The sequence below is a fragment of the Bos indicus x Bos taurus genome, chromosome 18 (genome assembly GCF_003369695.1).
Source record: "Bos indicus x Bos taurus breed Angus x Brahman F1 hybrid chromosome 18, Bos_hybrid_MaternalHap_v2.0, whole genome shotgun sequence".
Lineage (NCBI taxonomy): Eukaryota > Metazoa > Chordata > Mammalia > Artiodactyla > Bovidae > Bos > Bos indicus x Bos taurus.
Genome location: NC_040093.1, coordinates 487,666 through 509,047, shown reverse-complemented (window position 1 = coordinate 509,047; position 21,382 = coordinate 487,666). Strand labels below are relative to the sequence as shown.

The 21,382-nt window shown below is 43.5% G+C and overlaps 1 protein-coding gene across 1 annotated transcript; it reads left to right on the top strand.

Annotated features, from left to right (window-relative positions):
• Nucleotides 1–3,859: 3,859 nt before the first annotated feature.
• On the top strand, nt 3,860–20,596 carry LOC113875902 (zinc finger protein 585A-like). The gene is made up of 3 exons (XM_027514601.1): nt 3,860–4,277; nt 9,520–9,646; nt 16,878–20,596. Exons 1-3 carry the CDS (start codon nt 4,245–4,247, stop codon nt 19,634–19,636), a joined length of 2,919 nt encoding a protein of 972 aa, XP_027370402.1. The 5' UTR covers nt 3,860–4,244; the 3' UTR covers nt 19,637–20,596.
• The last annotated feature ends 786 nt before the right edge of the window (nt 20,597–21,382 follow it).

Here is a 21,382-nt window from a genome sequence, read left to right as displayed (position 1 = left end):
GTTGGACACAACTGAGCGACTTCACTTTCACTTTTCACCTTCATGCATTGGAGAAGGAAATGGCAACCCATTCCAGTATTCTTGCCTGGAGAATCCCAGGGACGGGGGAGCCTGGTGGGCTGCCGTCTATGGGGTCGCACAGAGTCGGACACGACTGAAGCGACTTAGCAGCAGCAGCATAACTCATTTCCCCTCCTACTCATAGGGAGAAGGTATTTGCCTTATTCCCCACCCCTCCTCCCCCCTCCCCCGCCCCCAGCTCAGTATATGTGCCTCATCCAATCAGCAAATGACCTGCAAGATCCCTATCCCACTCCTTGTACCCTGGGTATAAAATTGGACTAAGGACGTTCAACGTCGGTTCTCCCTAGACCTGGCCCACTGTTCTAACAGCGCCTCCCACTCTAATAAACTTTATTTTCCTCTCATCCTGTCTCCTGTCTGGAAATTCTTTTCCAACCCGTGCCCAGACCACGACACATGATACCTCAGTTTCCCTCTTAATTTTACTATTCCAAATACTCTTAATGTCCTCTTTAACTCTCACTGCAAAGTAGTATTGCTCCATGTTTTCAGGGATGAAGAAGAATCACGTTTTGGAGACAAAATTCACACAATGAACAAAGTTTACGACAGTTACATGCTTAACTTGATTCTGTATTTCCTGACTTCACAGAGCCTCTCCAAACCTTGAGGTCTTAAGTTTTTCCAGCCTTTACTGATGTGTCCTTGGAGCTCTTTCTGCTACTATCTTTGTTGTTGTTTACTAAGTCGTATCTGACTCTTCTGTGACCCTGTGGACTGTCATCAGGATCCTCTGTTCATGGGATTTCCCAGGCAAGAATACTGGAGTGGGTTGCCACTTCTTTCTCCAGGGTATTTTCCTAAGCCCAGGATCCAACCCAAGTCTCCTGCAGTGGCAGGAGGGTTCTTTACCACTGAGCCAACAGGGAAGCCCCGCTACTATCTTTAAAGAACTACATAAACATTATTAACTACTTTCTGAAATGCATATTTTGTGACAGTTTTTCTGAGATAATCTCAACTTCACATACAAAATGTTACACCAAGGCTTGCAGAAATAATGATCACTACCTAGAAGATGAGATCCATGGGTTCAGAAACCCTTTTATTTCAGGGTTCAGATGCTCCCTTTTGCACATGCACTCCAACTGAAAATCAAAACTTCTATGTAGTGCCCAAAACAACTTCAGTCTAGTTGCTTTTTGTTTGATTGCTCAGAGGAACTGCATGTATCTGGGGATATGAATAGAAAGTATTACAATAGATAAAAGTGTTCCTCAATGACTGAGAAAATTCCTAATTGTACAGGCAAGAGAGAGGTTTTGTGTAGGACCAGAAGCAGACCTGGTTCTGCTTCTGTGACCCACCATCTGTTCACAAGAAAACCACAGGCTTAATATGAAGTTACTTATGATAGGCCATGACACCAAACCGGGCCTTAATACCTAACCTAATCAACGCTTCAACTTTCTCTGGAAATGTAGCCTTAACTAATCAGTTAAGAATTTTCTGGTTGAAATGAGGACCTATTGTTGCAGGAAGGGGGACCCCTTCCAAGGCCCAAAATTGGGCTCTTGTCTAACACTCGGAAATGAATTGTGCAAGGAGACACATGTGCTAACAAAGCAAGAGATGTTATTGGGAAAGGGCACCCAGGTGAAGAGCAGTAGGTAAGGGAACCCAGGAGAACTGCTCTGCCACATGGTGCACACTCTCGGGTCTTATGGTGATGGAATTAGTTTCCAGGTTATCTTTGGCCAATCATTCTAATTCAGTCTTTTCTGGGGGTGCATGCATCGCTCAGCCAAGATGGATGCTAGCGAGAGGGATTCTGGGAAGTGGACGGACACGCAGTGTCTCCTTTTGATCTTTCCTGAACCCTTCTGGTTGGTGGTGGCTTATTAGTTGCATATTCCTTACCAGGATCTCCTGTCATAAAACAACTCATGCGAATGGTTACCAAACTGCCTAATCAGGGTGGGCGGTTTCAGTCAGCATGCTTCCCCTAATACTACTGTATAGCACATGGACCTCTACTCAGTGTTATGTGCCAGCCTCAATGGGAGGAGTTTTGAGGGGAAATGGAAAAAAGTATATGTGTTGCAGGAAGGAGGACCCCTTCCAGGGCCCAAAACTGGGCTCTTGTCTAACACCCGGAAATGAATTGTCCAAGGAGACACATGTGCTGACAAAGCAAGAGATTTTATTGGGAAAGGGCACCCAGGTGGAGAGCAGTAGGGTAAGGGAACCCAGGAGAGCTGCTCTGCCGCATGGCGCGCAGTCTCGGGTTTTATGGTGATGGGATTAGTTTCCAGGTGGTCTTTGGACAATCATTCTAATTCAGTCTTTCCTGGTGGTGCACGCATTGCTCAAGACGGATGCTAGCGAGAGGGATTCTGGGAAGTGGACGGACACGTACTGTCTCCTTTCAACCTTTCCTGAACTCTTCCGGTTGGTGGTGGCTTATTAGTTCCGTATTCCTTATCAGGATCTCCGGTCATAAAACAACTCATGCAAATGGTTACTATGGTGCCTGGCCAGGGTGGGCGGTTTCAATCAGTGTGCTTCCCCTAACGTAAGTATGGCTGAGTCCCTTCACTGTTCACCTGAAACTACCACAACATTGTTAATCAGTTATACCCTAAAACAAAATAAAAAGTCTAAAGTTTGAAAAAAAAAAAATTTTCTTGTTGTTACCAATGAAGTAAAATGTCACATGAGGCCCTCTCCAACCCCCTCAAAGGAAGATGAGGTAATCTGGCACCTAGACCCCTTCCATTCTCCATAGGTAGGTTATCTAAGCCTGAAAGCATGCTATTTATTAATGACTTTCTTTTCCTATTTTAAAAAAACGTTTTCCTCTCTGTAGCCCTTCAGAATTCCCCCCTGCTCGCTAGAAGGGTTGATGCTTAATTAGTGAACCAATCAATAAAGACAATTAAACTTTTTAAATTTACCCAGTTGATTTTTTTTTCTTGCCAGTCAGGACCTGAAAGGGATCTTTTCCGTTGTTCCTAGCAATTCACATTGAAACTCACAAAAGCTACAAACATTTAAGAGCAATAACCAATTTTCTAGCAACCCATGGATTCATTTATGCCTGAATGGCTCTATTGAACGATGTCCCTCATACCTCAGTTGTGGATTGAAGCGGAAGACACAACCTAAAAGTTGCAAGTTGTTCTATTTAGGGATGTTACTCACAATTTTAACTCTAGTAACAATCTCTCACACAGGTCTGAGGAACTGCTCCATAGAGGTAAGGGAGAAGCTGGGATATAGAGAAGGCGTTTTTGTTTTGTGTGTGTGTTTTTTTTTTTTTTTCCTGGAAAAAACAGGCAGTTGACCATTAAAGGATCACTGATAATCACAAAGAATAGACAACTCAAGTTAATGATTTTAGTGCTTTTCTTCTGTATGTGAGAGGATGCAAGAATCTGGGCTTCTTAACATTAGTCCTTAGATATGCATCTTAACTATTAACGCTCATTGTCCCAGGCACAGAATGCTTCCTGCCTGGCTGCATCCTGATTTCCCCTCAGGGAACACCTTTGGGGAACAGCAGCAGTGGCTGCGGCTTTGTTTCTTTAAGAACTAGAATGGGATCAGGAATGTGGGCAACGTTGCCTGCCCACAGTAACAGAATTTGGAAAAGTCTATTAGACTTGTCCTCTGAGAGCAGGATGAGCTTGGGAGGAGTCTAAATTAATGTCTCTTTACATCTTTAAGGAGTAAAGCTCCTCCCTCTGGGGAGGAGAACCATTTCCCCGCATTCTTCCGGGGAGCTGACAGGAAATGCTCTGCAAGTTAAGGATGGCAAACAGCCTTTCATGGGGTCTCCAGAGCACCCAGAACCACACTACCAGGAAGAGCCTAGGCAGAGCGACACCAGCGTTGAACCAATGAGGGATGAGGATGAAGACTTTCCCCCAGTGAGCATGCGTCAGGGGAGGGATTTCCGGTCTCCTCGCCTAGCGCTCAATTTGCTTAGACCATCCTTTGCTGCAGGGTAGGCTACCGGGAAACCGTTGTGCTCCGTTGGGTATGGTTGTCCTCATGGAATGGTGAGAAGAGAAGGGGACACCCGCCTAGCCAGCCTGGTTGCCCCTTTTTTTGGCGTCTCTCCTGTTGGCTCGCTGGTCGGGGACGGGAGGGTCTGAGAGGAGGCACCAGACCCGGGGTAAGGACCGACACTCCCGTCCCTCGCAAGGCAGAGTCCGATGGCTACGGCGGCGCTGCGGGACCCACCTCAGGTAAACGCTCTTCCTCCCGGCCCTCACCGCCCTCGCCCCGTGCGTGCTAAGTCGCTTCAGTCGTGTCCGACTCTTTGCGACCATATGGACCGTAGCCCTCCATGTCCTCTGTCCATGGATTCTCCAAGCAGGAATACTGGAGGGGGTTGTCATGCCCTACTCCCGGGACCCGACACAGGGATTGAACCCGCGTCTCCTGTGTCTCTTGCATTAGCAGGCGGGTTCTTTTTTGGGGGGGGGAGGGGTGGGTGGGTGGATGTGGATCCCTAATACATAAGTTGTGCATCAGTTCTAGGGAACAAATGGAGAAGGGACGCTGTTCTTCAGGAATTTAGGGGGGAGGAAGGAGGCAAGTGTGTACAGGCGTATGACATTCAAATAGATAATTTCAGGGTAATTTTCTTAATAACTATATATATAAAGGTTGTTAAGATAGCACTGAAAAAGGACATTGTTTTAAAAGTTCAGGACAGTTTTTTTTGAGTCAGGTTTAGAAAAATGAGAAGTATTTTGCCGAGTGAAGTAAGAAAGAAAATACATCCTGAGCGGAGGGACTGCTGCTGCTGCTGCTAAGTCACTTCAGTCGTGTCCGACTCTGCGACCCCATAGATGGCAGCCCACCAGGATCCCCCGTTCCTGGGATTCTCCAGGCAAGAACACTGGAGTGGGTTGCCATTTCCTTCTCCAATGCAGGAAAGTGAAAAGTGAAAGTGAAATTGCTCAGGCGTGTCCGACTCTTTGTGACCCCATGGACTGCAGCCTACCAGGCTCCTCCGTCCATGGGATTTTCCAGGCAAGAGTACTGGAGTTGGGTGCCATCGCCTTCTCCAGAGCAGAGGGACTAGAATATGTAAATAGCAATGATAGTAACAACGGTCACAAAAATAACAGTAAACACACAGTGCTTACCAAGAACTGTTTTAAACCCTCAATATATGTTATTTAATCTTAATAGTAATCGTGTGAAGTAGGTGATAACTGTTTTATAGAGAAGGAAACTTTAGCACTCTCTCCCCTTCCCTCTCTCTTTCCTCTCCTTAACCCTTCCTATCCTTCACCGTTTTTCTAGTCTCCCGGTCCTGGACGCAAGAATCTGGTCGAAGGGCCCTCAGCCTGAGCTGAGGATTGGAGACTGATCACCTCCTCTTGGCAGAGAACTCAAATTCTGGTTCTGGTCTGGTCTGATTTGTGGTAGGGCTGAGTTCCAGTCCTCCCTTCTCTGGAGGCCCAGGGAAAAGTTCCATAACGCCTGGGTATCTGTAGGTGGCAGGAGACGTCTGTAAGGCCGCCCCTTTCGCCCCCCTCTCCCGCCTCCTCCCCCTTCTTCTTTCAACTTGGCTTCCTTTCCTCCCTTTGAAATCTTTGATGTTAGTACTTGGATCTGAAGTTCTGTGTCTCTATAGGAGGTTTTCTGAGAGACTGTATTCTTGTATTTAAGGGCTTCCTTGGTGGCGCAGAGGTTAAAGCGTCTACTTGCAATGTGGGAGACCTGGGTTTGATCCCTGGATCGGGAAGATCCCCTGGAGAAGGAAATGGCAACCCACTCCAGTATTCTTGCCTGGAGAATCCCATGGACAGAGGAGCTTGGTGGGCTACAGTCCACGGGTCGCAAAGAGTTGGACACGACTGAGCGACTTCACTTCACTATTAAGTATGTTGTAGAGACTCATAGCTGGTGTACAGTACCCTAGAACTTAACCTCAAGCAGTCTGCCTCTTACTCCATGGTGTTGTTCTAAGGAAGGAAAGCAAGAGGCTATATTTAATACATTTTTTTTTTCAGTTCCAAGCTTCAGACATAGAAAAGGCTTTCTGACTTACAACACATTTTAAAATATTTATCTATTTATTTTAATTGGAGGCTAATTACTTTACAATATTGTAATGGTTTTTGCCATACATTCACATGAATCATGTACATGTGTACATGTGTCCCCCATCCTGAATCCTCCCTCCCACCTCCCTCCCCATCCCACCCCTCAGGTCATCCTAGTGCACCAGCCCTGAGCAGGGTGATTCTTTACCACTGTTGCCACCTTGGGAAGGCCACGCTGCACCAGACACTTAAGTCTGGGGCCCATCCTCACTTGCCTGCAGCTCAGGCCCCAGGATTCAGGATGGTGAAGCGGTCATCAGGTCATTTCTGACCACATGGTGGCTAGTGGGAGAGCGTGACAGACAGAGGGACCCCGAAATGCAGAGGCTTGTAGGTCAGACTAGCCGGAATCCTGGTACAACTTCTCTGTTTTCCTTTAGAAGCCAGATGTGGTCAGGCCAGAGTCAGGCTTGCAGTGTTGCTGCCTGAGAAATTGGCAATTTGTTATACAAGTAATGAGAGGTTTGAATTGCAGGTAGGAGGTAGTCTTACCAAAATCAAAAGACACTCCAACTAGTTGCAGAGAAGAGAACAGACTATAGAAGTAAACAGGGGAGGGGTAGCAGGAGGCATGGAATGATTAATTGCGGTAGCCTAACAGTTAGAACTGGACATGGAACATCAGACTGGTTCCAAATAGGAAAAGGAGTACATCAAGGCTGTATATTGTCACCCTGCTTATTTCACTTATATGCAGAGTACATCATGAGAAATGCTGGACTGGAAGAAGCACAAGCTGGAATCAAGATTGCCGGGAGAAATATCAATAACCTCAGATATGCAGATGACACCACCCTTGTGGCAGAAAGCGAAGAGGAACTAAAAAAGCCTCTTGATGAAAGTGAAAGAGGAGAGTGAAAAAGTTGGTTTAAAGCTCAACATTCAGAAAATGAAGATCATGGCATCCGGTCCCATCACTTCAAGGGAAATAGATGGGGAAACAGTGGAAACAGTGTCAGACGTCATTTTTTGGGCTCCAAAATGACTGCAGATGGTGACTGCAGCCATGAAATTAAAAGACGCTTACTCCTTGGAAGGAAAGTTATGACCAACCTAGATAGCATATTCAAAAGCAGAGACATTACTTTACCAACAAAGGTCCGTCTAGTCAAGGCTATGGTTTTTCCTGTGGTCATGTATGGATGTGAGAGTTGGACTGTGAAGAAGGCTGAGCGCTGAATAATTGATGCTTTTGAACTGTGGTGTTGGAGAAGACTCTTGAGAGTCCCTTGGACTGCAAGGAGATCCAACCAGTCCATTCTGAAGGAAATCAGCCTGGGATTTCTTTGGAAGGAATGATGCTAAAGCTGAAACACCAGTACTTTGGCCACCTCATGCAAAGAGTTGACTCATTGGAAAAGACCCTGATGCTGGGAGGGATTGGGGGCAGGAGGAGAAGGGGACGACAGAGGATGAGATGGCTGGATGGCATCACTGACTCGATGGACGTGAGTCTGAGTGAACTCTGGGAGTTGGTGATGGACAGGGAGGCCTGGCGTGCTGCGATTCATGGGGTCGAAAAGAGTCAGACACGACTGAGCGACTGAACTGAACTGAATTGAGTATTCATGGACCAGAGGGACTGCCCTCGATGTCTCAGGAATTCTGGATCCATTTTTGGAGACAGGCCAAGCCAAATTTGGGGTCTTGTTGGTGCCAGAAAGGAAGTAGCGATGGATGACCTTCAGGGTTTTGACCCTAGTAGATGAAGGGATGGAAGGCCCATCAACTGGATGGGGACCTTAACAGCAGATTAATTTTCCTTGGAAATATTATGTTTGTTTTCGCTCTGTTAAGAGTCTGAGATGTTTCAGAGAAGACTGAGTGTAGGCAACAAGTGGGCAGTTGACTAGGCAGGTCTGGAAAACTGGGAAGGTGTTCAGGAATGGAAATTCTCAAAAGTGATGACCGTTGTGTGGAGCAGCGTGGAGCTGTGGATCACATTTAGGAGGGGATGCAGGTTATAGTAGGCATGATATTAGTTGGTCAGAAAGATGGGTGTGTCCTGAGAAGTGGTTCTTTTGCTCAGGGCCTGGATATGTTTGTGGGATGAGTGGAGGAAAAATGGCTGAGGAGACCCAGGAGTAATTGAGACAAGAAGGCAGTGAGGCTGGGGCTACTGCTTATTTAATACTATATGGCTTCTTCAGGATTTTGTGATGAATTTTGATGGGATCTGGGATGTTTTAGTCTTGCTAGTGGATAAGGTCTGGGGCAGATGTCATTTATGAGTCACTACATCTGGCTTAAAACTCAACATTCAGAAAACTAAGATCATGGCATCCAGTCCCATCACTTTATGCCAAATAGATGGGGAAACAATGGAAACAGTGACAGACTTTATTTTCTTGGACTCCAAAATCACTGCAGATGGTGACTGCAGCCATGAAATTAAAAGATGCTTGCCCCTTGGAAGGAAAGCTATGACCAACCTAGACAGCATATCAAAAAGCAGAGACATTACTTTGCCAACAAAGGTCGATCTAGTCAAGGCTATAGTTTTTCCAGTAGTCATGTATGGATGTGAGAGTTGGGCTATAAAGAAAGCTGAGCAATGAAGAACTGATGCTTTTGAACTGTGGTGTTGGAGAAGACTCTTGAGAGTTCCTTGGACTGCAAGGAGATAAAACCAGTTAATCCTTAAAGAAATCAGTCCTGACTATTCATTGGAGGGACTGATACTGAAAATCCAATGCTTTGGCCACCTGATGCGAAGAACTGACTGACTGGAAAAGACCCTGATGCTGGAAAAGATTGAGGTGGGAGGAGAAGGGGATGACAGAGGATGAGATGGTTGGATGGCATCACCAACTCAAAGGACGTGAGTTTGAGTCCACTCTGGGAGTTGGTGATGGACAGTAAAGCCTGGTGTGCTGTAGTCCATGAGGTCGTGAAGAGCTGGACACGACTGAACGACTGAACTGAACTGAAGTGATGTCTTGTGGGGAGATTTTTAGGGCTGGGTTTTTTACAAAGGTTGAGTGGAGAGACAAGTGTGATGGTTGAAAGGGCAATGCTGGCAGTAAAGAAGTTGAAGAAAGCTGTGGAGATGTGAAATTCACGTCTGGTTTTAGGGTGGCAAATATGGAAGGAAGGACTGGTGGCAGGTGGTGAGATTGCAGGTCAAGCCCAGAGTTCAGATGGCATCTGTGTGCACCACCACCCCTTCCACCTAGTGACTGCTGAGGGCTGAACACAGTGGTTAATGGGTTGTGAGGAGACAGTGGCCTCTGTTGCACCAGGGCCTGGCATCTTCCCTCAGGTTGGGAGCTCTGGTGGAGAATATCTGGAATAGATTTGTGCAGACATGGATTGTGGGTTCTCAGAGGGATAATGTTCAAGCTTTCATCTGTCCCCTTCATGACAGGGTGGTGTGACCTTTCCAGATATTGCTGTGCGCTTCTCCCAGAGGGAATGGAGACTCCTTGATGAGACTCAGAGACTCCTGTATCTGGATGTGATGCTGGAGAACTACACACTTATATCCTCACTGGGTAAGACTCAACCTCCCCAGTGACCTGAGCTGGGCTCTGTATCCTGCCTCATCCCACCTTTCTGAAGGAGGTGCTCTGGCCTCACGTGGTATAGGCACTGCTGGTTTCCCCAGTTTTCTGTATAGTTGGGGTAGGTAGAAGGCTGGGGTGTTGGCACTGCCCTCTTTTCTCTCCAACCCCAATCTTTGCTGTACTAAACTCTCATAGGGCAAGTGATTTGGTTATACATATATATGTATACATCCATGTGTTTTCAGTTCTTTTCTGTTAAATAGTTTACTGTAAGTTATTGAATATGGTTCCCTGTGCTATACAGTACATCATTGTTTATTGTATACATGGTAGTGTGCATCTGTTAATCCCATACTCCCAGTTTATCCCTCCCTCACTTCTGCTTTGGTAAACATGAGTTTGTTTTATCTGAGTCTGTGTATATTTTGTAAATAAAGTTCATTCGTACTTTTTTTTTTAGATTCTACATATAAGTGACATCACATATATTTGTTTTTCTCTGACTTACTTCACTTAGTATGATAACTTCTAGGTTCATCCATGTTGCTGCAAATAGCATTATTTCATTCTTTTTATGACTAGTATGTAATACCCAGCCCCCCCTCGACCCACTGCTCCCAGACACACCTCACACCTTGAGGCTTTGGGATCTTAGTTCCCTGGCCAGGGATTGAACTTAGGCCCCAGCAGTGAAAGTGCCCAGTCCTAACTACTGGACCTCCAGGGCATTCGCTGTAATTGCTTTTTGACCATTTTATTATAATATGCTTCAAGGAAGTTTTTGATTGAACCTGTGAGCCTCATGTATCTGGATGTGTACTCTTTTCTCTCTAGTTAGAAAGTTTTCAATCATTGTTTCTTTAAATGTGCTTGCTACCCCTTTCTCTCTGTCTGCTCTTTCCAGGACTCTGAAAATACAAATAGTGTTTTGCTTTTTGTTTCATAATCCGTGTATGCTTTCTTCACTTCATCTTTGTCTCTCTTTTCTCCTCACTGGATAATTAGAACACCTGTTTTCAAGTTCCTAGACTTATTTTGCTTAATAAAATTTGGCTATTGGTACTGTCTTCATTGTGCTTTATTTCATTGTATTCTTCAGCAGCAGAACTTCTGTTTGGGTCCATTTGTTTGTTTGCTTTCTTTTTTAAAACACATTTTTATTTGGGTAGTTTTGGCTATGCGGGTCTTTGTTGCAGTGAGCGGGGACTGCTCTTCCTTGTGGTGTGTAGGTTTCTCATTGCAGTGGTTTCTTTTCTTGTGGAGCACAGACTTTAGGAGCATGGGCTCAGTAGTTGTGCAGGGGCTCAGTTGCTACAGGCCATGTATAATCTTCCTGGACCAGGGATCTTTGACAGGTGGACTCTTAAAGACTGGACCACCAGGGAAGCTCTTGTTTGTTTCTTTTAAATGAGTGTCATGATTGTATTACTAAGGTAAACATAATGCCCAACAGATGAAGGTAATTTTATCAACTCAGAGTTTTTGCAAGTACGTGAAATTTCCATTTTTATTGTATGGTTTTCTCAGACTAGTCAGAGCATTTCTTAATTATATTCCAGTGTAGCTGCTTTGGAATGATTTTCAATAGCCATAACATAAGAATGTACCAAGGACTTTCAATCTAAACAGAATTCCAAGTGACTGAATTTTAGTTAAACAAGGTAAGAAATAGGGAGGCTCAACAGGGAGGGGATATTCGTATACATATGGCTAATTTACTTTGTTGTACAGTAGAAATTAACACAACATTGGGAAACAATTACTCCCCCCAAAAAGATTGATAATATCATCAGATTATTGATACTACCCCTTTTCAACAGATATTTATACTCTTCTAATACACCAGTTATATGTTTGAACATTCAAAACACAAAGACAGCACAAAAAGACAATAAAAGTTTAAGCCCATAGTCATAATTTTTTGATAGAAACTTAATTATCTTTCCTGCAAATCAACTGGGTCTCCCATATTTCCATCTAGTTTTCACTTAGTTAAAAATAGATGCCTAAGGGATATACATTGCAAAGAAACAGGAAAACAATAGAATGGGAAAGACTAGAGATCTCTCTTCAAGAAAATTAGAGATACCAAGGGAACATTTCATGCAAAGATGGGCTCAATAAAGGACAGAAATGACGTGGACCTAACAGAAGCAGAAGATATTAAGAAAAGGTGGCAAGAATACACGAAAGAACTATACAAGAAAGATCTTCATGACCCAGGTAACCACGATGGTGTGATCACTCACCTAGAGCCAGACATCCTGGAATGTGAAGTCAAGTGGGCCTTAGGAAACATCACTATGAACAAAGCTAATGGAGGTGATGGAATTCCAGTTGGGCTATTTCAAATTCTGAAAGATGATGCTGTGAAAGTGCTGCATTCAACATGCTAATAAATCTGGAAAACTCAGCAATGGCCACAGGACTGGAAAAGGTCAATTTTCATTCCAGTCCCAAAGAAAGGCAATGCCAAAGAATGTTCAAACTACTGCACAATTGCACTCATCTCACACCCTAGCAAAGTAATGCTGAAAGTTCTCCAAGCAAGGCTTGAACAGTACATGAACTTCCAGATGTTCAAGCTGGATTTAGGAAAGGCAGAGGAAGCATAGATCAAATTGCCAACATCTGTTGGATCATAGAAAAAGCTAGAGAATTCCAGAAAAACATCTACTTTTGCTTCATTGACTATGCCAAAACCTTTAACTGTGTGGATCACAACAAACTGTGGAAAATTCTTCAAGAGATGGGAACCCAGACCGCCTTACCTGCCTCCTGAGAAATCTGTATGCAGGTCAAGAAGCAACAGTTAAAACCAGACATGGAACAACGGACTGGTTCCAAGTTGGAAAAGGAGCACATCAAGGCTGTATTCTGTCACTCCGCTTATTTAAATTCTATGCAGATTACATCATGCAAAATACCAGGATGGATGAAACACAAGCTGGAATCAAGATCGCCGGGAGAAATATCAGTAACTTCAGATATGCAGATGATATACCACCATTATAGCAGAAAGAGAAGTGGAACTGAGGAGCCTCTTTATGAAAGTGAAAGAGGAGAGTGAAAAGATGGCTTAAAACTCAGCATTCAAAAAACAAAGATCATAGCATCAGGTCCCATCACTTCATGGCAAATAGATGGGGAAACTAGAAACAGTGACAGACTTTATTTTTTGCGGCTCCAAAATCACTGCAAATGATGACTGCAGCCATGAAATTAAAAGACGCTTGCGAAGCTATGACCAACCTAGACAGCGTATTAAAAAGCAGAGACCTTACTTTGCTAACAAAGGTGCATCTAGTCAGAGCTATGGTTTTTCCAGGAGTCATGTGTGGATGTGAGAGTTGGACCATAAGGAAAGCTGAGCACTGAAGAATGGATGCTTTTAAACTGTGGTGTTGGAGAAGACTCTTAAAAGAGTCCCTTGGACTGCAAGGGGATCAAACCAGTCAATCCTAAGGGAAATCAGTCCTGAATATTCATTGGAAGGACTGATGCTGAAGCTGAAGCTCCAATACTTTGGCCACCTGGTGCAAAGAACTGACTCACTGGAAAAGACCCCGATTCTGGAAAAGACTGAAGGCAGGAGGAGAAGGGGATGACAGAGGATGGGGTAGTTGGATGGCATCACTGACTCAATGGACACGAATTTGAACAGGCTCCGGGAGTTCATGATGGACAGGGAAGCCTGACATGCTGCAGTCTATGGGGTCACAGAGTCAAACATGACTGAGTGACTGAATTGAACTGAAGGCGTATACTTCATATATATACCATCTTGGTTCTCATAACTTTAGTTTTTCAAGTTTTTAATACCCATAGAAGTCCAAAGGTGTAAGAATACATAAACTGTTCTGGTAATAGGTAAGAGCAGACTGTAAAAGCATAAGTTGTTTGTGCTATTTCAGCATAGTAGAATGTTTTATTTTGGAGACCAAGTAGAATAATTCTGCTAAAGGATCAGTGCAATAAGGACAGTCAATGTAAAAACAGCCTTTCCCATGTATTAGTTGACACTCTACTGGTATTAAGAGGATATAGTTGTTTTGTGTCTGCATGAAAGTGTTTGATTATAAATATATGTAATGATCTTGTATTGTTCCATTTCTTATTTTGATATGTCTTAGCTCCCTGTTGTATCATATTAAGAATCCCATCAATGATGTGATAGGGATTTCCCACATATTCATTTATCAATTTATCTGTTGATTCTTCACATCTATGGGCCTTTTTGGAGAGTGGGCATACCAGAAGCTCCAATATCACTGGTTGAAAGTGTGGGGCGATTCTTCAGTCCTGTTCCTCTCAGCCAACCTTCATGAGTTCAGTGAGTGCCGGTATCGTTAGTCACTTAGTTGTGTCCGACTCTTTACGACCCCATGAACTGTAGCCCACCAAGCTCCTCTGTCCATGGAATTCTCCAGGCAAGAATACTGGAGTGGGTTGCCATTTCCTTCTCCATGGGATCTTCCCAACCCAGGGACTGAACCCAGGTCTCTCGCATTGGAGGCAGAATCTTTACTGACCGAGCCACCAGTGAAGACCTGCTTTTTCATTTTTGTCTCTTTGTTAAACAACTTGTTTTGTTTATATATTGTTTACCTTACTTTGTTGAATTGTTGCTTTGTTGTTGCTTCACTGAACTGTGGTCAAACAATTATTTTGAACTCTTTGACCCTTTGTAAGTCTCCATTTCCTTGAGTGTGGTTTCTGATAAATTATGGTATTTCTGTATTGGTTTCACGTTTCTTTGATTTTTTGTGTGTTTCCTGTAGCCTTGCATTTCTTTACGCTGATTTGATGGTTTAGTCATTTCTTCCAGGCTTCACATTACAGTTTTTGGTGTGGGAAGGTCTCAATCTGTGGTGGGTTCAAGTTTGGGCTGTGGCCATTCTGGCTCTGTGGAAGACCCAATTAGGTTGTTCTCTGTGCAGCTTCTTCACCTGAAGTCAGTGTCAGTAAAGATAATCAAGATTCCTCAATCAGCAAAGCTGAGGGTGTCCAAAGTGGTGGAGAAGGCTGCTAGCAAACTCCTGATCTCTTTTTCTCCCAGAGGACTTTGTCACCAGGGGATCCTTCTTGGTGCCCTATCGACTGTTGGGTACCTGATTGGTTGTAGTAGCACTGGTGTCTGAGGTGTGTGCATCTGTTGAGGATCCACAGACCTGGGGTGTTGTATACAGGCACTTTTGGAGTGACAGTGGTTCTGGGGTCTGGGTGATTGGATAGCCTCAGCAGCCTTGGCTTTTGTTTGAGATATGTGGCTGTGCAGGGAGCAGCCATGGAATCTGCCTGGCTGCACATGTAGACAGTGGCTGTGGTTCTGTCAAACTGGCATGTCTATAGCGAAGTTGTTTCTAGTGCCTGAGACACAGAAGTACATGGTGTAGTGGTGGAGTCAGGGTCTGAAATGCTGGCACAGGTTTAGGGGGTGTGGCAGCCCTGCTTCTGAATCAGCACAACAGCTCCTGCCGAGGGTGTTAACCAGTAGCTTCATACTCACCAGGGTATCCACTCTGACCATGAGTGTCAGATAATTCAGTGGCAAAAGTTCCAGTGTCCTCTGTAGAGCAGGCAGCTATGTCTTCTGCAGCAGAGGCCACTGGGACTCCAGTGGCCCCTGCCCTGTGGCTGAGAGAAATAGGTCAGTGGCAGCCCAGCCCTCATTTCCTAGTCATTTCCAGATGTCTCTTTTAAGACACTTTCCAGTGATCCTTTCTGTGTGCTTCTTCCTTTTATTATGTTTCACTGTAGTGGTGGTGGTGGTGGTGTTCAACAGTTAGGTTGTGTCCTACTCTTTACAACCTCCTGGACTGCAGCACTGCAGACTCATCTGTCTTTCACTGTCTTCCGGAGTTTGCTCAAATTCATGTCCATTGAGCCAGTGATGCTATCTAACCATCTTATCTTCTGCTGCCCCTTTCTCCTTTTGCCTTCAATTTTCCCCATCATCAGGGTCTTTTCCAGTGAGTTGGCTCTTCGTATCAGGTGGCCAAAGTATTAGAACTTCAGCTTTAGCATCAGTCCTTCCAATGAGTATTCAGGGTTGATTTCCTTTAGGATTGACTAGTTGGATCTTCTTGCAGTCCACAGTATTCTCAAGAGTATTCTCCAACACAATTCAAAAGCGTCAGTTCTTTGGCACTCAGCCTTCTTTATGGCTCAACTCTCACTTCCATACATGAATATAAGAGTCCGTTCTTCACTGGACTCTTGTGTCTTCCAAGGCTGATTAATGTCCTTCATGGATAGCTGTTTATTTTTCATTGGTAGTGAAGGGTGGTATCTCCTATTCTACTATTTTATTGATGTCACTCAACTTGTGCTCTTTCCTGGGTCTGCTGTAATGCTGAGTTGCTCTGGAACACTACTAGCCTTTCTGTGTTTCTTTTTTTTTTTTTTTCCCTTCAGTGCTCCATGTACCCAGTAATTGCGGTTATGACTTTCTTAGGGAAAGGAATCCTTTGTGCATAATGGGATGGACATGACTCTAGCTATGGCATGGTGAGCTCAGTGGGCCTGGTCCTGCTGAATTATAGCTGGGGAGACTGTGACATCAGGGCATTGTTAAAAATATACCAGGAAACTGTCTTTGTTCAATGAAAACTTTGGTACTATTGCCAGTGACCACACCCCATTTCTACCTTTACTCCTCCGCTGTTGACTTTTTGCTGACCTGTCATTTCTGTTACTTTGTCATTTCTGCTATGACTTCCAGCACAGGGATCAGCTCCACCTCTCTGGACTCAACATCTTACCTCTTTCTCTTACCACGCTTTCTCTATTACTCTCTGAACTTTGCCCATCGTGCATCATGCTGTGAGGTGTGAATATATCCTTAAATTGACCTTGAAGAGCAAATGATTTGTGATTCTGTTTTTGTGGCTGTGATCACACCCTTCTACTGAGCTTCACATCAGTAGTAGAAAAGGTCCTACAGGAAGCTGTGGGCAGAGAAACAAGCACTAGACCCTGCTTCTTTTCCTTGTGTCACACTCTATTTTTGTATCCTTTTCTTGTTGAGATCTCCACCAGTTTCAGTCCCAGTAATGCACAGCAGCTGCTGCTTAAACTGATTTCCAACTCCCTAGTCTTTAAAAGTATCCCATTTCTTTGAAGGTCATTCTTATATGAAATGGCTATACATTTATGGTGAACTAGCTCCCTCCCTATGAAGTCAACGTGCACTTCACTAGTGTTTCTTTGCATTCAGGTTGCTGCTGTGGAGCAGAAGGTGGGGAGACACCCTGTGAAAAAACTGTTCCTATAGGAGTCTCATGGACTGGATCTCCCACAGCAACTCCATTTTCTCAGAAGACCCATCCCTGTGAGAAGTGTAGTACAGTCTTGAGATATGTTTTCCAGTTGGTGGAGCAGCAGGGAACACAATACAGCCAAAAACTGTTGAGGTGTGGGGCGTGTGCAAAAAAATTTTATATGTCTTTGAGAAGCTGTGTCCATGAGGCTTTATCTTTTAAGAGCCCCAGATTCCATGTGTCAGGGAAGCCTCTTACTTCTGGGAAAATTCTGGCCAGCGTGGGATATCTGCAGGCCACTTATACTGTGGAGAAGCTGAATACAGTCACCCAGTGCAGATCAACTTCACCAAGCAGAAATCATACCTCCGGAAATTGCGAGAAAGCCTTCAGCTCTGAACACACACTTGTTCAGGACTGGAGTGTCTACACTGAAAGGCCATGTTTTGTGTGCAGGGAATGCGGGAAAACATTCAGGTACAAATCAACGTTTATTATCCACCAGAGAGTTCATCCTGGGGAAAGACTTCATTTGTTTATCAAAAGTGGCAAATCTTTTAGACAAAACTCAACTGTCAGTCAGGATCAAAAAATTTATATTCGTTCAGGATCAGAGGAGTGCAGCAAATGTGGGAAATCCTTAAGCCACAAATCAGTCCTCGTTTCTCCCCAGAGATTGCACAATGGAGAGAATAGTTCTGTGTGCAGTGACTGTGCAGAGTCTTTTTATGACAGCTTTGTGTTCATTGGACATAAGAGAGTATTTTCTGGAGAACGTCCTTATAGGTGTAGTGACTGTGTGAAATCTTTTACATGTAGATCTGCCCTCATTTATCATCAGAGATCTCACACAGGAGAAAGACCTTATGACTGTAGTGAATGTGGGAAATCCTTTACCACTAACCGCATCCTCCGATCTCATCAGAGATCTCACACTGGAGAAAGGCCTTATAAATGCAGTGAATGTGGAAAATGCTTCACCTCTAACTTCAAACTCCGTAATCATCAGAGATCTCACACAGGAGAAAAGCCTTATAAATGCTATGAATGTGGGAAATCTTTTACCTCTACCAATTCTTTCCGATATCATCGGAGATCTCACACAGGAGAAAAGCCTTATAAATGTTATGAATGTGGGAAATCTTTTACCTCTACCGGTGCTCTCCAATATCATCAGAGATCTCATACTGGAGAAAGGCCTTACAAATGCAGTGAATGTGGGAAATCTTTTATGTCTAGATCCTCATTCATTTGTCATAATAGATCTCACACAGGAGAAAGACCTTACAAGTGCAGTGAATGTGAGAAATCTTTTACCTCTAGGCCTTCCCTCAGATATCATCAGAGATCTCATGCAGGAGCAAGGCCTTATAAGTGCAATGAATGTGGGAAATCTTTTCTTACTAACTCCCATCTCCATCGTCATCAGAGAGTTCACACTGAAGAAAGGCCTTATGCGTGTGGTGAGTGTGGAAAATCTTTTGCCAGTAGCACTAGTCTCCGTCTTCATGAAGGCACTCACACTGAAAGGCCTATTGAGTGCAGTGAATGTGGGAAATCTTTTTTTAATCCTGTTGTTTTTCATTACCATCAGAGAATTCATTCTAGTGAATGGCCATATAGGTGCGGTGAGTGTGGGAAATCTTTTACCTCTAAATTCAACTTTCGTTATCATCAGGGGATTCATTCTGGAGACAGGTCTTATGTAAGGTGCAATGAATGCAAGAAATCATTTACGACTATCAGTTCTCTCCGTAATCATCAGAGAGTTCATTCTGGAGAAAGACCTTATGAGTGCAGTGAATGTGGAAAATCTTTCATGTATAGGTCGGCCCTCAAGTGTCATCAGAAATCACATGCAAGGGAAAGGCCTTTTGAGTGTAGTGAATGTGGGAAATCCTTTCTCTTTAGGAGTACCTTAATTGAACACCAAAGAGTTCACACAGGGAAAAGTGCTTATGTGTGTACTGAGTGTGGGAAATCTTATAATAGTAAGTGTAGGTTTATTGAACACCAGAGTATTCACAAAGGTGAAAGGCGTTATGAATGCAGGGAATGTGGAAAATCTTTTAACTTTAACTCTGCCTTGTACTATCATAAGAAAACTCACGCTGGAGAAAAGCCTTACAAATGCATTGAATGTGGAAAATCTTTTATTACTAATTACCTCCTCCGTGTTCATCAGAGAGCCCACACTGGAGAAAAGCCTTTTGAGTGCAGTGAATGTGGGAAATCTTATACCCTTAATTACTACCTTCGTTGTCATCTTAAAGTTCATACTGGAGAAAGGCCTTACAAATGCACCAAATGTGGGAAATCTTTTACCACTAGTTACCAGCTCCGTATACATCTGAGAAGTCACACTGGAGAAAAGCCTTATGAGTGCAGTGAATGTGGGAGATCCTTTAGCAGCAAATCTGGCCTCTGTTATCATCAGAGTGCTCACACTGGAGAAAGGCCTTATGAGTGTGGTGATTGTGGGAAAACCTTTGTCCAGAGAAATCATCTCATTATACACCAGAGAGCTCACACTGGAGAAAGGCCTTATAAGTGCAGTGAATGTGGGAAATCTTTCACTCGTGGCAACAGCCTCTATTACCATCAGAAAGTTCACCGTGGAGAAAGGCCTTTTAAATGTAGTGAATGTGGGAAATCTTTTATTAACACCACTAAACTGCACTGTCATAAGAAAGCTCACACTGGAGAAAGGCCTTAGGAATGCACTAAATATAGGAAATCTTTTACGAGCAAATCACTTTGAACATTTGAGAGTTTACCCTACAGGAAGTCATAAATGTGCAGTGAATGTGCAATTTCCTTGTTGAGTTTAGGGACACTGGAGGAAATTGAGGGGCCATTGGTCTGAATTGAATCTCATTTCAAGTGTTTCTGAGAGCAGCATGAATCTTTATTCCTTATTCAGATTAAAGATTATAGGGTATTGAGGCACTGTTGAAAAGTATGTATTCTCCAAGTCTAAAAGAACCTGATGTGTTTCCTGATGTCCACAAATCTTTGAGCTAATCTCATTATTTGTACAATCTCATTATTTGTATGACAACTGGGTCCAAGGGAAACCACAATTGGTACAGAAACTCTGGTTTAATAGGGAGTGGGGGGAAATTGCAGGCAACTTGATGGAATGTGCCTCTCCTTAAAGTGCATCCTGATGTTTATATGACATTGACTGTGCAGTATCAGTTTATCTGCTGATTCTAGTGAATTTTACTTTAAGGACCTTACTGCAGAGGCAGGAAAGGAAAAGGGGATGTGACTCTTGTGATCTAGGCAGCATTCCTGCTGACTCAGGCAGAAACCCTAACCCCATCTTCGCTACCACTGATAGAAGACTGATCTCCAGAGAACATGAGGAGTGTGTTGGTGGGTTCAGCATACAGTTGCAGAACCTTTTTTTTCCAAAGAGTAGGACATAAAGGTTTTTTTCATTTTGAGCCAATCTTTAAAGCTATATCAAAGTATAATTTACATGCACCAAACTTCAGCCATGAAGTCAGACCATTGTTTCTTGGCGGGAAACCAATGACAAATCTAGACGGTGTCCTGAAAATCAGAGACATTGCTCTGCCGACAAAGATTTGTATAGCCAAGGCTATGGTGTCCCCAGTGGTCACTTACGGTTGTGAGAGCTGGACCATAAAGAAGGCAGAATGCCAAGGAATTGATGACTTCAAAATGTGGTGCTAGAGAAGACTCCTGAAAGTCCTTTTACAGCAAGGAGATCCAACCTTGAATATTAACTGGAAGGACTGATGCTGAAGCAAGTTTTCACCTAGGTATGAACCTCTTGAGTCCTAATAATGCCCATATCTGTTAATGGTATGTTTATCTCTCCTTGCCCTTCCCACCTTTCCAATAACCATTGGTGCACTTTCCCTTAGAATAGATAATATGTGCATTTTCTTGAATTTATCTGATTGGAGTCATAAATGGCTTACTATTTTTGTTTTCCTTTGTTTCATAATTGTTTCAGATTCATCCATGATATATATAAATATCTCATTTCTTTAGTTTTTGGTGAGTAGCGTTCTTATATTTAGATGTACAACTGTTTATCCATTCATCTTTTTCTTAGCGTTTAGGTTATTTCTAGGTTTTCATTCTTGAAAATAAAGCTGCTGTAAACACTTGTGTCAGTTCTTTATGTGGATGTATGTTCCTTTTATTGATAACTCAGGGGAATGTCTGGGTCACTTTGGTAGATAAATTTTAACACCTGATGAAACTAAGAAACTCATTTAAAATGACTGTCCCCCTTTGCATTTCCATCTGCATTGTAGGAGTTCCAGTTTCTCAACATCTGTACCAGTCATTAATATCAGTCCTTTTAATAAGTGAGTAGTGCTATCTCAGTGAGCTTTCAATTGGTTTTACTACATTTCCCTAGAGATTCATGATTTTGAGCATTTTTAATGTGCTGTTTACCAGCTGTATATCTTCTGTA